This window comes from Chenopodium quinoa, unplaced genomic scaffold (genome assembly GCF_001683475.1).
Source record: "Chenopodium quinoa cultivar QQ74 unplaced genomic scaffold, ASM168347v1, whole genome shotgun sequence".
Classification (NCBI taxonomy): domain Eukaryota; kingdom Viridiplantae; phylum Streptophyta; class Magnoliopsida; order Caryophyllales; family Amaranthaceae; genus Chenopodium; species Chenopodium quinoa.
The window spans coordinates 468,495-486,805 of record NW_018744560.1 but is presented as its reverse complement, the minus strand read 5'-3'; the positions used below and the strand labels follow the sequence as shown (position 1 = coordinate 486,805).

Genomic DNA, 18,311 nt, shown 5'->3' with positions numbered 1-18,311 from the left:
ATATAAATATTGGTTACTTAGATAATTTATATTATAATAATTAATTAGGAGTAAAAAGACTTGTTTCCCTGTGGAGATCGACCCTACTTCCCTATCTACTTTAGTTAGAGGACTTAGGTATTTACTTTTGATTAGGGGATACGACTTTACCCTGTCAAGAATACACACCAATAGGAATGACTTAAAATGAAGCTTTTGACTGTCTTCACGATCAAGGTCTCATTCACCCTATTGGTCCCAGTCAAGACCCTTCGCCTGAAAAATGGTTTCCCAATTGGGATCCAAATTCTTATTGTCAATACCATAGAGGTCGCGGTCACACTACTGAAAAATGCCTCGTCCTCAAAGATCGTGTTCAAGACTTCATTGACTCAAATATCCTTCATGTTCCTCCGCGCGACAAGAAGGTCAAGATTAGTAACAATAATAACAGTGGCTGTAAAGGGAAGAAAAACGACTATCCTTCTTCTTCCGAAAACACCTACTCTAGTAATAGTGTTGGTACTTTTGACCTTAGTGAGATCCTAGCCATATTCGAAGTTGCCTTCGCCCTAGACGTGAAAGAAAGAGGTACGAGGCATCAAATTTTTTGGCGCTAGAAGGGAATTTACCCCTATTGGACCTATTCAAGATCCCCCACTTAAGAAAAGATTGCCTAGTTGGAATCCAGACGAACGTTGCAAGTACCATCAAGGTAGGGGTCATACTACTGAGAGCTGTTGGAAGCTAAAGGAGGCTATCCAACATTTGATTGATAATAACAAGCTTCCCATGCCTCCAGTTAATCAGAGGAGCGAGTGATGATAATGGAAACAACGCAAGACAAGAGGCGAGCTTCAACGACAAGATTTCGTGACCTCTTTTTTCTATTTCTCTTTTATCTTACCCTCTCCCCAATAAATCTAGCATAGGCACCTTTTTATTCTCCTTAGATTTATTTTGTAGGATCATTATTTATTTTCCTTTAATAAAATGAGCATTTATTTCCTTATATATGATCATTTCATTATATTGCAAAAAAAAAATAAAAAAAAAAAATCCATGTCGAATTAAGCACAAGGTATACCAATGATTTAAGGCACCCCTTGTAGCCACATCATATCTCCTTTCACCTTTCAAATATGCAATCCTTTCTTCATAAACCACTTTGAGCCTCATCTAACGATAGACCTTTCTTTTTTCAACCTACATCTACCTAACCTTGGGATGGGATGGTGTGCAACTTTTGCAATTCTAAAGAAAGCTTGAGCAAATTCAAGAGATTTAAATAGCAAAAATAAGCAAAAAATATATAATAAAAGTGTGCAAAAGGGCAAGTGTTCCAATGTCTTTGATATGAAAATGTCTTTGATAAGAACACGTCTCAGATTGCGTCTCTTATTGAGTGCTCGGTACCGTGCCTGAGAAACATGATTGCCAAGTGAGTGATAGAACGCATGATCGGGATTGCCCACGCTTATAAAAATAAAATAAATGCTAAAGCAAAAAGAGCTAAAAAAGAGTAGGAACTCAAGCATAAAATTATAAAAATTCAAAAGCGAGGTTGCACACCTTGGGGGCTTATCTAGGGTCTTGAGCCTTTATCCCCTTCTTCTTTAAACCTTTAGCCTAACCAAGTTACAACCCTTAAAAATACCTTTTTGAGGTATACACACACTTGTGTGAGGTTCGGCTAGAGCTACGTTCGGCCTGATTCCTGACGGATACGTAGGCAACCTTACATCGAGGTGCGACCGTAATAAAAATGCATTCATATTCACATTCACACACTTACACCGTGATCATATCAAGGGATATCCTATGCTCATCCCTATTCACTTAGAGCTAGACTTGGGGGCTTGATCCCTACATCATTAGCTTACCTAGCCCAAGAGTCACCACCATTTGACTCTTTTAACAAATAATATCCTTCCACACACTTAGCTCTTGTGGCTTAGCTTTAGTGTCACTTTCACACACTGCACAGATACATGACCAAATATATTTCCCTTAGGAACCCTTTGTCATGAAATCTTAACATTGAAGCATGCCTTGTCATATCAAAATCACTCATTAATCATAATTGTCATTGCATCACGAAGTATAAAGTGCTTAGCCTCCGTGCCTAAGTTACCCAAATACTTTCATCATGGAGTCAACAGTTGAGATAGCCTAGGATGGATTAATCCTTGCACCTTGAGAGATAGTATCAAACAACATTTGATTAAGCTCATTCAACATGCATCTTCAAAACTTCGATTCTTTCCTTTTCGTGTCTTTCTTTTTCGGGAGAAAGTCGGTACCCTTCACAAAAATGACGGAAAATTTTTGCTTTTTTGCATTTTCGAGTCGCACGATCACATTACGATGCACAACGAGTCATGTATACATTGAGTCATGTCGTGTCATATCACTTTGATTTGAGTCTAACACATGTGTCATTTCACATTGAGTCGAGTCAACCTCGAGTCAATCACAGCGAGTCAAGTTTATGCCTTGAGTCGTGTCAAGTCGATTGAGTCAAGCAACATTAAACCTTAGGTCAACCCTAAGATATTTAAGCCTTAGGTCAACCCTAAGATAATTGAAGAAATTGGCAAAGTTCTATAGTCAAAATAAATACAGGTGCAACGAAATAGGGAGGATCCTACTCCAATTCTTGGCGCCAGAGATATTCCAGCAGCGATAGAGCTGGAAGCCTCTCAGAAAGGTGATTTCGACCTCATACAACAATTTCGTTGGTACGCCAGTTAGCCCCTATAAGCAATTTGACATGATTAAGTAGTCAGTTTGATTACAATCACAATAAGTGGTCGACCTGATGAAAGATCGTCTCACTTAGCTTAAAGCTCCTAAGAATTGGCTCATCACGGAAACACCGACATACTAGTTTTAGCAGAAGCAAAGTTCAGGCGAGCTTTAGTGATCGACAAACGTTGGTCTTCGGAAATTTCTTCTTCAGAATATTATCGCAACAAACATTCAATCATCGAAGCTCTTTTGTTCAAAGACGCGTGAACATCTTCATTAAAGCTCTTTGCTCCAGAGACGCGTGGGCATATTATTCAAGCTCTTTTGTTCAGAGACGCGTGGATATATCATCAAAGATCTCCTATTTTAAAGCTCTTTCGCTCAGAGACGCGTGGGCATCCTATTATCAAGCTCTTCGTTCAGAGACGCGTGGACACATCATTCAGAAGATCATATAAAAAAGAAGCTCTTTGTTCAAAGGCGCGTGAACATATCCAAAAAAAAAGAAATGAAGCTCTTTGTTCAGAGGCGCGTGAACATGTCAAAAAGAAGCTCTTTGTTCAGAGATGAGTGAACATCGAAACAGCAAGGTGGCGTTCCCTAGATTGTGGAGAGTTGTCACAAACAATTGAGGATTGTATCAAGAGAAGTAATCTTCGATAGTATTCCCTTGGATGTGGAATATTATCATAGCGGAGGAGGATCGTTTCAGGCGAAGCAATCTTCCAAATTGGAATCAGTTACAGGCGTAGCGGTTTTCAAGCGGGATGGCATTCTCTAGCTTGCAGGAGATCATAAAAAAAACAAATCGATTACTTTCAGAGACGTGTGCTCGACGGTGCAAGATACGCGTTTCTTAACTCTTTTATCTGTTTAACTAACGCTAGTCTGCAGGTATCGGCGTTACAAGAATGATCTAGGATCGCAGAACGTTCTGAATCATTCTCCGTCCCTATCGATACTTTGACTTTTGTTTTCGAAACTTGCGTTTCTCCAAACTCAGTCAAAGTGGGGGCTTCAATAGACACCCATTTTTGTCTCCCCAAAACCAAACCCGGTGATGAGTACCTTTCGCGTCGAATCATAATCGAATGAAGTGAAAGTGTGGAAAGTCTAGTGTTGCAGATAAGTTTTAATTTCTTTTCTCTTCTCTCTGTTTTTGAAAACTTATTTTAAGAAAACAGCCAATCCATTTTGGTTGGTCCATGATATGGGTCCAATAGTAGTGTAGTTGGATGGGGCTTGACAAGAGCTTTCCAACGAAATATTATAAGCCCAATTCCGATGAATATTGAGGAAGTTATGGCCAATTTACTAAACTGGGCTCGGTTTGAGCCTTATGTACGACCCAATGATCTAGGGGAGGGCCTAATATGATTTATCATTCCTAATGCAATTAGGAATGGTTTTAGTCTTCTAGATTCTTCTAGAAGGTTCTTTTCATTCCTAATTCAATTAGCATTGATAAATTGACTTTTGTTGACTTTTCAGAGTTTTAATCAAAATCAAATAGCATTTTCGAGGAAGTTATATGATTTTATCCTCCAGTACGAAAAACTTATCTGATTTTCGAAAACGCGTTAAAAACAGGCTTGGCGCCTGACTCCAGGCATTGGCGCCTGGAACCAGGCCTGGCGCTGGCGCTAGTGTTGGCACCTGGCGCCAGTTAGCCAGGGTTTGCGCCAGCTCTATTTTTTGTGCGTCAGACTCTGTTTTGTTTATTTTATCTTTTTGGCTGATTTTCTCTATAAATAACGTATTAAAAACTCCGTTTTCATTCACCAATTCTCACGGATATTCACCTACAATCAGTTTTCATTCATCATCAATTCTCTCTAATTCTCTTCTATAATTATGTATGTTGAACAATGTTAGGCATGTTCCACATGTCACGAGAAATCCGATTTCACTTAGTTTTCTAGATGGAAAAGGTTTCAGTTCAAAGGTGAAGGTGGAGGGTTGTATGTCTACAAGGGTTCAAAGGTAATCCTTAAAGGTGTTAAACGAGAGACATTGTATGTGTTGCAAGGCTCTACGTTATCTGGTTCTGAGTCTGATGTTGTCATATCATCTTTTTGTGGTAGTGTTGAGAAATAGGTGGAGCATAAAGTCACTCTAGGTGGGCGTGGTGGTCCACGTCCGGGAAATATCAGTCAACACTAGGGGTGTTCACGGTGCGGTTTGTAATTTTTTCAAACCGCACCAAACCGCACTTTTAAATAAATCGCACCAAACTGTACCGCAAAATGCGGTTTGGTGCGGTGCGGTTTAACCGTATTTTATTAAAATTATAATTATTCTTTTTAAAACAAAATATTTATTTTATTTTATAATTATTAGTTTATAATTTAAATATTAAACACTTTTTTAAAACCTTTAATTAACTAATAGTCAAAGATTAGCTCATATATTTTAGTCCTTTTATATATTTTTAATAAATGTAGTATAAAAACCGCAAACTAAATTAAAGTGCGGTTTGGTCTAAATTTTTTTGGAAACCGCACCAAACCGCAAACCGCGGTTTGACAAATTTAAAAAACTGCACTGCAATATTCAAACCGACCAAACCGCAAAATTGCGGTTTGATTTGCGGTTTGGTGCGGTCTAAACCGCACTCTGTACAGCCCTAATCAACACACACAATCAGAGTCTAAATCTGAAGCACCACAGTCTTCGCCGATGAAATCAGGTCAGCCTAGTTTGGCTCTTAATTAGTCGGCATGTAAGCTTTAGGAACTCTCCTCAAAGGAAAGGTCGGGAAGACAAGGTAACTTTTGTGCTATTTGTTGGAGAGGTGGATATATCTGAGCCGTCCAAGGGAGGTGTTGCTTATGCTGGGGAGAAGCATTAGCAAGTCGTTTGTTCGAAACTGGTTCCGCAAAGTAAGTCACAAGGTTGCTTGGACTGACAAATTATTTGAAGCTGTTAGTAGCCCTTAGGGGCTAATTTGTGCCCGATGGGGCTAATCCGGTCTGGTGCTCAATGGAGCAAATCTGGTGCCTAGCGGAGGCAAATCTGGGCAAGGAGAGTTTGTTTCTGGTTATTTGTTTTCTGTTATACCCACTGGCATTATGATCAATGCGCGGAGGGTCAGTGGTCAACGATCATCGTTTTTTCTGCTTGTCTATCTATCTTATTCCGGAGTGCTATATATATACCCTAGGGTTATTTGTATCCGCACATATGCTTATTAAGTTATTAGTTGAGTGATTTTTTAGAAATCTGAGTCTCTTATGTATTTCTCATCTGTAAGATCTGAGAGAGATAACATTAGAAATCTGAGAAACAATCGATCTGTTTTCCGTGATTGGTTTCAAATATGTTCTAATTTTGTACTTTGTTTTCCCCAAGATCAATAAAAGTATTTCTCTCGCCTTCCCGTGGACGTAGCCAACACATCATTGGTGAACCACGTAAATCTGTGTGTGTTTTTCTTGTCAATTTCGCATTCATTAATTTGTTCTTTCTTGCATCCGTTTTAACAACCTGTATATATACTAATATCTGATTTCATTGCTTAGGTACTTCGTTCCCATATTATTTTTTCTTTTCCTTCTTGAAGAATTACATTACTTAGGTAGGTAAACCAAAAGGTCAAAAACTTTTATACTTGGTAAAGTAATATATGCTTGAACATGAACATTGGGTATACTGTATTAATTACCAAGTCTTACCTACTAAAAACAATAACAAAATCAAAACTCAAACCATGCATATGACTTAGTTAACATAATTAAATGTCTACTTTCGACCACTTTCACATGATATAGAAGTATGTATACGCATGATTTAGGACCAATTCAGCTCCTAAATAGTGCATTATCTATAACTATATAAAGGGACCTTTGCAATGCCTAAGAACCATTACAACTCACAACTCACAAATAATCTTTTCATAGCAGCAGAATTTGGAAAGGAAACCATGGCAGCTTACAGATTATTCACTTACTTAACCATTGCAGCCCTTACTTTCTCTGTTGCATATGCAACTGATCCTACACAGCTCCAGGATTTTTGCGTCGCCACTAATGACATGAATAATGCTTGTAAGATTCAGTTTTAATTCCTATCATGCAGGATTAGTACTTCTTATGTCTGTTCATATTAGCATTTGTTATTGGACATTTTGTACAACTGTTGACCGACGTTGACATTCAAGACCAAGATATACAAGACCGAGTCAAGATGGTTATGGATGCTTCCTAAAGTCACGGAGAGAATATCTACCACTAAGAAGAAGTCAATTAAAGTTGTTGCACGTATGTGTACTCCAAACCGTCTACATTTATTGAAAGACCAAGTAAAGATTGAATAACCGCTATTTCCTATTTTCATGGAGGGCATCCTCATCCTTCTCCAATCGTCTATTGTCTACATACGGAAAGCTCTATAAATAGAGAACAAGTTCCTCCCATGAGGCATCATCCATTAGCCACTGACAAAAAAAAACCATTTTGATCCACCTCCTGCCAAACCTCCGAAAATACCCATGAACTCCTAAAGTAATTTCATTTATTCTCCACATCATCATTCCACTACAAACACTCCTTCCTTGCTACTATATTTTAAGCCTTTGTATAATCTTGCAAGGATACATTTCTACCCATAATAATGCACCTAATCAATCTCCTTGTCGTACTGCGTTAGTCCTACACCTAATGTACATACATTTACTTATACACTTTTATGTTATCAAATGTAAAATACACATTGTACTTGTAATTATTGGCTTTATGCCCGCATTATAGTGGATTGGTGGCCTCATTGCCACCCGCGGTTTTTACCCACCTTCATTGGGGTTTTCCGCGTCACCATATCATGTCTCCCCTCTCTTTCTTTATTTTTCCGTCATTTACTTTCCGCATCTAATGTTCCCTTATTTTAATTTAGTTGATCTGTAGCCCGTATCCCACATCAAATCCTACTTGCATAAATTTGGCATAAACAATTTGGCGCCGTCTGTGGGGATGCAGCTAGATTGAAATATCAACCCCTACAAAAGTTCCTTTCCAAACACATTTAAACACATTCCCATCATCAAGATATATCCAATCCAGTAAAGTGATTTTATAAGAATTATTGTTCGTGATCCCGGCGATGAGAAGTGGTGATCGACGCCAACTTAACTCAATATGCTGCAACAAGGGCGATTATCTTTGACAGCCTTAAGAGTTTTGGTAATATTTCTCCTTGTGGTTTAATTTAACTAACTATTTTTGCGTCTTCTTTAAGCTATGACAAACTATATCATCACCATCGAAGTAAACGTCACACCCTAAAGGGAAGGACGTCGTGGAAACCATTACTTTAAGTCATGGGTCTCATGATGCCATAAAAATTCAGGGTTTGTCGTCATTCACAATATTATTTTTTGTTTAACTAACATTATTTTTAGGCTATGTTGTCGCCAAATAAAACAGTATTAAAGCTTCGACGGAAGTCAATTCCGACGACAACAATCAGTTCCGACGACAGCTAGTGTCGACGACGACATCAGTCAGCTCCGACGACGAAAGCCAGTTTCGACGACGACATCAGTCAGCTCCGACGACGACAGTCAGCTCCGACGACAACAATCAGTTCCGACGACGATAGTGAGCTCCGACGACGACAACCAGTGTCGACGACGACGTCAATCAGTTTCGACGACACCAGTTAGTAACGTCGTCAGCAGCCTAATATCATCAGTCAGTGACGACAACATTAAAGACAAATGTAGCTTTAAACGACAATGCAAGTAAGCTTTTGCCTAAATGCAAAATTCAGATTTATTACTAAAGACTATTCGATTCTAAAAATAATTTCACTGACTTTTATAACTCATGACATTAGCTTATGTAGCGCTTAAATTTTTATATTTTATCATAACTAATTTATGTCGTACCAAGCGTATTTTTAGATAAAGTAAGGTTACATGTGGAGATTTATAACGTTAATTGATTGTGACATCGGAGTATTGTCGTCGACAACAACAAAGTTGACGATAATTCACCAATCTAGAATGTGACATCGGGGGGCTAAACCTGATTTAATCTTCCCGAGTGATCCAACATTGGGGGCTCGATTTAAATAACATCAATTCTTATCAAGGTAACTTTCTATTATTTAAAATGTATGTCGAATTCCATCAATCTTGTCACAAACCATGGTAGTCACCGACACTATTGAGGTACACCACATTATCGTTTTTAGTTTTTACATTTATACTGTCATGATCATGCTCTTTAATTTGTTGCCTAGCTTAAAGTATTTATTTCTATTTCCATTGGTCATCTTCATAAACGTTTTATTACTTTGATTTTCTAATTAGCATTGTCATTGACATGATTCTACCGCCTTAAAGTTTTACTTGTTATGTCTATCATCTTTGTTGATGTAGTAATACACATAGTTAATGTATGTTTTCGACATTTGGCTTACTTATTTTTATTAATTGATTATCAGTAATTCTTGTGATGAAACATGTGGTTACATCTTGGTTTATGAATCAACGTGATATGCAATATCTAAATCTTTTTACGCATCGTTTACAATTCATATTTTCAATTTATTTATGACTTAATGCAAAAATCCGACATTAGTATTTAGAGTGATGATGAACAGGCTACTCGACGCCAAGATTAAGCTTAACGATTTCAATATTATGTATGAAAACATCATACACCTCGACGCCATGAAGATGATGACGTAAACAAAGATCATGACGACATGTGTGAATAGGGAACTTCAATGTTATAGCGATAACAACCAAGGGTCACACCAGCAAGTTGTAGCGACATTGACAAAGGATCGGAACATCAGATAATTATGATCAAGGGTCATGACGACACAAAAAATACAACGAACGAAGGTGTCAAAGGAAAAAAGTTCATGACCAAAGCTCCAAACAACGGTTACTCACAAAGGCGTTAGTTACACTGACATCTCCAAAAGGGATGAGGAAAACTGCCGCTCAAAAGAACATCGTAGCAAACGAATCCCGGGATAAATAGACCTTCGTGTCAGACGCCAAACGCCCGGTACCTGAACTACCAGTTTAATCCTCAGTGTTCAGCGTCAAACGCCAAGGCGCAAGGGGTATTGGCGCACAATGCAATGATGGCCATACAACGATAGTATTAACTTTTTTAAAGTTATTCTTCAAAAGTACAACGAAAGGATTGGTCGTAACGATTGATCATATTGACAAACGAAACACTGCAAAACGAGCAAGTCCTAAAGCACATACAGTGTCTTAAGTCTACAAAAGTCATAAGCATGTAGAGTATCGTTAGTGTCGATAAAAAATCGTTTTAGAAAAACATTCTTTTATTTATTTGCATGTCTTCAATATTTTGTCTATGAAACATTTATTTTTTGTTCTCTAATTTAAATTATTTTTGTCATGCATCGGTAACATAGACACATAATGTCCAATGTCAGCAGCTCTGGAACTACGTTAGAGTTTACCCTCTGATACAAAGTCATGCAATGATTATATTTGCTCACAAGTCTTTGTTCTCAACGATGTTACAAAAGTTATCACATACAATAAATTTTGTACTTTAAACTTTTAAAGTGCAAGACAAAGCAATCGAATGTTATCTCCGTACAAAGAAAATGTTTGAAATGTTAATGGCCTTGACGCCTGAATTTATTATGACGAAAGCGCCACTTGGTTGTGACACCAAGTGTGAACACTAAATACATCCAACAAACTTAATGTCGGACATCGCAACAAAGTTTTCCGATGTCTTTAACGCCATAAAATGAGTTAACACATTAAGAAATCACTTATTGATTGCATTCAAATTACATATGCGGCCTCGTCGCCAAACACCATGTTGAAAAGAGTTTTTGTCGCCTAAATGGGCCGAGTTCGACACCATAGGTCATAACAAAGAGCTAACGTATCATCGTGGTTATTTCTATAATGACAACGATTCAATTGCTCTACCCTCGGATTGAGCGACCCTAAAGCAACATCACTATCATCAACAGGTTTAGTTTAATTTAATGTCTTTCATATTAATGAATTATTATATTATCCTCTAACGACATGTTGATGCAGGATCAAAAGTAAGTATATTTATTGTCTTTCTATAATTATTATTCATATTTAAAGTAATTCTATCATCTAATTGTCCAAGTACTTAATCTATGTTACAACATTCGAGATTTGGCTTTATCGCCAGTGTACACAGACATCGTCTCTTTCTTCAACGGTTTTAGCACCCGAATCACCTATTTTGGCCTTGTAGCCAGTTCATTATTTGTTGACAATCTCCGACTAACGTCGTAACCATTATCACAACCAACGTTCAACACCGACAAAGTCCTTCCGACGTCGACGACATCAAATTTTGTCCGTCGACGATCAGCTTTCGTCTGTCGATGATATTAGCCTCCGTCCGTCGACGACATCGTCTTCCGTCCATCGACGACACCGCCTTCCGTCCGTCGACGACATCGGCTTCCGTCCGTCAACGACACCGCCTTCCATCCGTCGACGACCGCCTTCCGTCCGTTGACAACATCAACTTCCTCCCGTCGACGACCATCATTCATTCGTCGACGACATATGCTTCTGTCCGTCGACGACCATCTTTCGTCCGTCATCGACGACACTTGCTTCCAAAGTTGACACTAGCTTTCGACTCGACGAACAACGTCCAATTACATCATTGACATTGATATAGCAGCAACTTAAGCTACATATGAACAAATTATGAGCTCTAAAAAGACCCACGACGAAGGCATCAAGAGTCAAGACACAAAGGTAATGACACAAACATCAAAATGAAGACGAAGTCAAAATTAAAGTGAGCATAATTTTCCTAGTTGTTGCCGTACTCCAACTAAGAAAATGGGGGCTATTGTTATGGGACATTTTGTACAACTGTTGACCGACGTTGACATTCAAGACCAAGATATACAAGACCGAGTCAAGATGGTTATGGATGCTTCCTAAAGTCATGGAGAGAATATCTACCACTAAGAAGAAGTCAATTAAAGTTGTTGCACGTATGTGTACTCCAAACCGTCTACATTTATTGAAAGACCAAGTAAAGATTGAATAACCGCTATTTCCTATTTTCATGGAGGGCATCCTCATCCTTCTCCAACCGTCTATTGTCTACATACGGAAAGCTCTATAAATAGAGAACAAGTTCCTCCCATGAGGCATCATCCATTAGCCACTGACAAAAAAAAACCATTTTGATCCACCTCCTGCCAAACCTCCGAAAATACCCATGAACTCCTACGGTAATTTCATCTATTCTCCACATCATCATTCCACTACAAACACTCCTTCCTTGCTACTATATTTTAAGCCTTTGTATAATCTTGCAAGGATACATTTCTACCCATAATAATGCACCTAATCAATCTCCTTGTCGTACTGCGTTAGTCCTACACCTAATGTACATACATTTACTTGTACACTTTTATGTTATCAAATGTAAAATACACATTGTACTTGTAATTATTGGCTTTATGCCCGCATTATAGTGGATTGGTGGCCTCATTGCCACCCGCGGTTTTTACCCACCTTCATTGGGGTTTTCCGCGTCACCATATCATGTCTCCCCTCTCTTTCTTTATTTTTCCGTCATTTACTTTTCGCATCTAATGTTCCCTTATTTTAATTTAGTTGATCCGTAGCCCGTATCCCACATCAAATCCTACTTGACGAAATTTAGCATAAACAGCATTAACACAATCACTTATCGTTCTGTAAATATCTGCAGTGTTTGTAAATGGGCTATTCTGCAAGAATCCAATGGCAGTCACAGCAGACGATTTCTTCAAAAACGGCCTAGACAAACCTGGTAATACCGACAATATGCTTGGCTCAGCTGTCACTCCAGTGGCTGCAGCACAATTGCCAGGACTCAACACCCTTGGCATATCACTTGCTAGGCTCGACTTTGCACCATATGGCCTTGTTGCTCCCCACACACACCCCCGTGCCACTGAGGTTTTCACAGTGATGGAGGGTACCATTTATGTTGGTTTTGTTACCTCTAACCCAGCAGATAATAGTGCAAACAAGCTCTTTACCAAGGTTCTCAAAAAGGGAGACGTGTTTGTGTTCCCACAAGGTCTCGTTCACTTTCAGCTCAATGTTGGCAAAACTCCTGCGTTTTCCCTTTCTGCTTTGAGTAGCCAGAATCCAGGTGTGGTCACTGTTGGTAACGCTGTTTTTCGGTCTGAAGCACCTATCTCGGTTGATGTTCTTTCCAAGGCCTTTCAGCTTGATGCTAATGTCATCAAGCAAATCCAGAGTTTGCGATGAGCTCTTAATTTTCTTTTTTCTTTTTATAGTTGCTGATTAATAACACAGTTACACAGTTTTGATTTAATAAAAGAATCCTTTGTATTATACAAGTAAAGTAAAATATTTCTTTGTATTATCCAACATAAAAATATATAGTGAAAAATAATGTTATTAAAATGATTATTGAATTGTATCTATAATATGTCATAGGAAAGAATGAGTGATTGCCTTTTATGTTTTGGTACAACTTTCAACTTTGTGAACTTACATGTATTTTTTTCTGATAACATCCAATGTTTTCAACTCATTTCTATGAAACTTATTTAAATCAATGAAATAAGAAATCATAAGTTGTTTGTGTGATGTAAATCATGTAATAGATAAGGTTGACATCAGTGAAACAGAGGACTTTCCTGATAACAGATTATTTGAGAAACACCATTGCTTTTTGCTCCCTTAAAAAGTAGACTGAGATGGGAACTTTACCAGATCACTACTACACAAGTTGGACTAAATCATCGGCGTACACTCAATAATCTGCTGTTTCATGTACATTTTGTGTATTATACCTATACAAGACATTTTCAGTTACACTTGATGCATTCCAAAGAAGAAAATTATTCCTGTTTTAAACTAATGTTTTTGAAGCATTAGGTGCAAAAAACCAATCTCAATTAGCCTTAGTTTGAGGTCTAAGCTAAATCTTTAGATCAAATCAACTAAATTAGATCTCTCCAGCAATAATATTATTACATCCTTTCTACAGATGAATTAATATTACAGATTTTATCTTAATTAGGCCGATGTTTTCCATCAGCTCAATTAAACTATCAAAGTGATTGGCCTATTATTTTTGTCCCTGCTATGGAACCATCTGCCTGAGTAGCCTTGAGAATTCTCTGAGTATTTCCTCTAACATAATAGCCTTGCTTAATAACTTCCTATCAGAATGTGCACATTTCATCGGAATGGGACCTTTGTATGAGCACCAAATTTGTCAAGTCCAAGATGAAACACTCCTTTTTATTTGAGTCTTAGCTTTTGCCTCAACGCGAGCATCCAATCATAAACTGTGGCTGACTGACAGTTTAGTATGTTTCTGTCTTCCCAAATCCGTGTGTTTCAGCAAATTTAATTTCTTCCATTTTTATATGTATTAGTACAGGAGGTAGGGGATCACCAGTCACTACTAACACTATGATTTGAAGATGTATTTTTTATCATGAGCTGATGACAATATGACCATATAGTGTACAAAGTCATTTATGTGCTTAGCAATATTACTGAATATATCATACGGAGTATGTAACAACTAACAACATTATGCAGAGTTGAAGGCAGATAGTTCCTCAACCTTGCGTTCATGCATTGCTACATCACTACAATTTATGAGTTGGAATTTTATCAAGCCTTTGTACTTGTATACTCTCCCATTAGACCACAGTAATACGACTCGTAGCATAACATGAAATTTGTAGTACTCCGTCTGCACCAAGCTTAAGCCGTAAGAGGTAAAATTGGTCCAGTAAAATTATTAATGTATCCCCTGTTATAAATTATTGCAACGATTAGACTTTTTATGTCAAATCCGATATAGTACATGATTATTGATTACTAAACTCAAATCGCTGACTACAAAATCTACACAGTAAACTAGCAAGACCTGAGTGCAAGAATTTCCCGCCCTTTGTTCTATATATACCCAATTAAACTGAAGTCGTAATTACTATTCATTCCTCTATTTCCCAAACTCAAAATTGTACTCACCCAAATTCTCTCTCCTCAACCAAAATATGTCAAAAATAGAATTCCTCCGTCGTATGCTCCTCGGCTGCTTCACCGTGACAACCGCACCCACCACCTCCGCCACCACCGCCGCCGCCACTACCACCACCACCACCACCAAGAAACGACTGAGCACCTCTTTAAGAGACGACATTCTCTTCGACATTTACAAAACTCATGATTCTTTCGACGACGACGACGACAACGACAACAACATTGTGTTTTCCGAAATGGCAGCACCACCGCGGCCTTCGAAATCGATGGTAATCTGCACCTTCTTCGGGCAGCGAGGTGGGTCCCAGTCCCAGTCCCACGTCTGGTTTTGCGTGCAACTGAACCGTCTCTCTCCGAAACCATCTCTCCTTCTAGAACTTTCTCTCTCCACTCGAAGCCTGGTTCAAGAAATGCGAAGCGGGCTCCTTCGTATTGCTTTGGAGTGCAGCAGCTTGGAATTCAGCTCTTGCCCACTTCATCAAGTCCCTGTTTGGAGCGCTTTCTGCAACGGAAGACGGGTCGGGTTCGCGGCCCGACGAAAGCCCAATCAAGAAACCCGAGAAATGTTGAAGAAGATGGAGAGTATTACAGTGGGTGCTGGAGTAATTCAAGAATTCATGTATATGAGGGCCAATTATGAATGGGTTGTTGGAGGTGCCAATTCTCAGTCCTTTCATTTGATCAGCCCGGATGATGGCCCGGCTCAAGAGCTCAGTGTTTTCTTGCTCAGGTCTTCTTCTTCTTCTGTCTCATAATTCTATTAGGGGTATTTTCGGTACTAACTTTTTTTACTTGGCTCCGTTTTCTAGAGAGAAAGGTGCTTGAAAACTATGCGTTTTCTTGCGACTTAGACTTGTTACTTTATGGGGTCGTGAGTCGTGACTTCTTTCTTTAATTCTTTTAATTGTAACTTTTTTTTTTCTCTTATAATTCTTGTAAAAGATAGTCTAATTGATTGATGATGGGAATTAGAGTGTTTTGGTATGTTTGTATGTAAAAGATTGATTGGTAATAGGAAAAGAGATTGATGATGTATTGTAATAATTGAAAGCTCATACAATGCAGAAGATGCATGAAAGCACATTGTTGATTAAGTGAGGAAATCATTGCTTTTAGTATTCATCCAATGTTAAACTATATAGATTCCTACTTTCTTCATTTGTTTTTACTTGATATGTTTTATTTATGGTGAATTCGTGATTGTTATGGCACAATTTTTATCATCAATAACTTTAATTCTCCGTAGTTAAGACGATTTTATCAAGATTTCACGTAAATATGTTTTTATATATTATTTACAAAAGACGATTAAAGGAGGGTTAGTAAATAACGTAAAAGTAAAAATGAGTAAGTATGAATGAGCAGAGGATATATTTTAATTTTTATAGAGTACTTGTGGTGGCTTTTGATAGTGATAGGGTGATTTTACACGCGTTGGGCTGTAAGACCAGATAAGTAGGATGTAACATTAGGCCATTATGGTATAGCTATTATATACCCTTTTTTTTTCACACGCGTATGTTTCTCTAGTACGGAGTAATTTGTTTGACTTTTATAATATAAATACGTATATACTTATAAGTTTCTCTAGCATTAATTATTTTGTTTATTTTTGTATGAATTAAACTTTAATTACTTATAGTATTTATTATTGTAGAAAAATAATAGTAATAGCTCCTTTTGTACAAACAAAATTATAGAAACTATAAATTTTTTAAAGAAAACAAATTACATGTGGATCCGTGTGAAATTTTGGACTCGTGGATCCTGATGAATATCCTTAAAACAAGTATGGTCCGAATCTAGCAGGATCCGGTTTAGTTTCGTTCCGTTGCCACCCTTACTAATTCTTATCATGAGCCTAAGAAATTATGATCATGTAATGAAAAAGAACTTTGGTACATTGCTCATTAGTCATTTGATACGTGATGCTTAGAAGTATTACTGAATAAATCCAAAGCAACAGCATTGTGCAGGGTTGCATGCATATATTTCCTGCACCTTAAGTTTCTACACATTCCTCATGTAAGGCACCAACTATTGCAAAAAAACATATGAGAGTTCAATCAGTCCAAAGATATAGGTCTGACACCAGAATTTCTTGGTCTATACCTACTTGAATCTAAGTTGGACTCTACCAAGGGTTTAAAAAAAAGGATTAAAAAGGCTTGTTAAAAAACAAATTAGCTGAAAAAGTAGGGTAAAAACAAAAGAACTGGATAAGGGAATGAACCCCCTTTGTACCATGAGTTTTCATCCCCAAAATTTTTACAAAATCATGGCAGGAGATTTTTTACCCGTAGAAAATGGAGTGGGTCTTCACATTGCCGAGAAGATCAACATCACATGTGAGTGTGTGAGCTTCTCCCATGAGAATTTGAGGTACGAGCTTCAAGACATCGAAGAAAACTTCTTCACGCTCAAAAACATGATGATGGAGGCGAACGGGTTAGATGTTATGGGAAACAATTAATCAATTCTAACTAAACCCAGAAAGGCGTTTATAATCAATACCATTGAACATCAAGATGGTATTCTAAGCAATCAGGTAGATACCATCAAAACAATAGATGGTATTACAATGGTACCAATATTTGTCTAAAATTTTTAACACATAACATAAAATTACTCCAAATTAACGGAAATAACATGTTTATAATCAATACGATTGAACATCAGGATGGTATTCTAAGCAATCATGTAGATACCATCAAAACAGTTGATGGTATTGCAGTGATACCAATATTTGTCTTAATTTTTTAACAGATAACATAAAATTACTCCAATGGTACCAATACTAACTATACGCTACTTCGGAACCGCGACAATTTCACCGACCCAGAATTTCTGAACTCAAAGGCTTCGTCTCCTTGAATTCTTGGTCTCTCGTCTCTTCGCCCCTTTAATTTCTCTCTATTCAATTTCTCACTCTCCTCAGTAGAGTACTCAAATTGCTTTCTTTCTCCTCTAAAAGTGCACCTCTTTACAATTAACGCTAGCTTCTTTTTACACTTTATAATTCAAAATTTGTACTGAACACGTGGGGCCCACACCTCTGCGTTATTTTTATTAACAATAGGACAAATTTTATGTAAAATTTTAACCTTGGTAGAGTCCAACTTGGACTCAAGTAGGTAGAGACCAAGAAATTCTGGTCTGACACAAATTTCTACATTATTAAAGCACGCTGTTTAAAATGATATGAATTTGAAAGACGAATGTTAACATTAAATTACATTGTTGAAAGTATTCCCCATTTAGAGATATGACCAAAATAATTTTTATTCGGCTTAAGACCAAAATAATAACTAGGTTAACATGATAAGTCTAGTATGCATCAAGTTTATGAGGTAAAATGCGTGTAGCTAAGATACATCATCACTAAAGACAATTCGTTGACTATAAATTCTACAGTAATAATAATTTAAAATCCCTACTTTTGGCTAAGTCAGAGTTATATACCAAGTATTACTTGGTGAAAAAATATTAACATATTATCAAAAGAGGATTGAATATTAATCTGAGAAAGAGTCAATTTTTT

At 37.5% G+C, this 18,311-nt stretch overlaps 2 protein-coding genes across 3 annotated transcripts; both read left to right on the top strand.

Moving 5' to 3' along the window:
• The first annotated feature begins 1,335 nt into the window (after positions 1-1,335).
• LOC110699067 (germin-like protein) lies at positions 1,336-13,046 on the top strand. Of its 2 annotated transcripts, XM_021876560.1 has the most exons (3): positions 1,336-1,343; positions 6,667-6,776; positions 12,462-13,046. In XM_021876560.1, exons 1-3 carry the CDS (start codon positions 1,336-1,338, stop codon positions 13,007-13,009), a joined length of 666 nt encoding a protein of 221 aa, XP_021732252.1. In that variant the 3' UTR covers positions 13,010-13,046. The 2 variants fall into 2 exon arrangements, with proteins under 2 accessions (XP_021732252.1, XP_021732251.1); XM_021876559.1 differs by lacking the exon at positions 1,336-1,343 and having other exon boundaries at positions 6,653-6,776.
• A 1,521-nt stretch (positions 13,047-14,567) lies between these two features.
• Positions 14,568-16,469, top strand: LOC110699066 (protein MIZU-KUSSEI 1). Its single transcript, XM_021876558.1, has one exon. The coding sequence runs from the start codon at positions 14,785-14,787 to the stop codon at positions 15,523-15,525; it is 741 nt and encodes a 246-aa protein (XP_021732250.1). The 5' UTR covers positions 14,568-14,784; the 3' UTR covers positions 15,526-16,469.
• Positions 16,470-18,311: the final 1,842 nt, after the last annotated feature.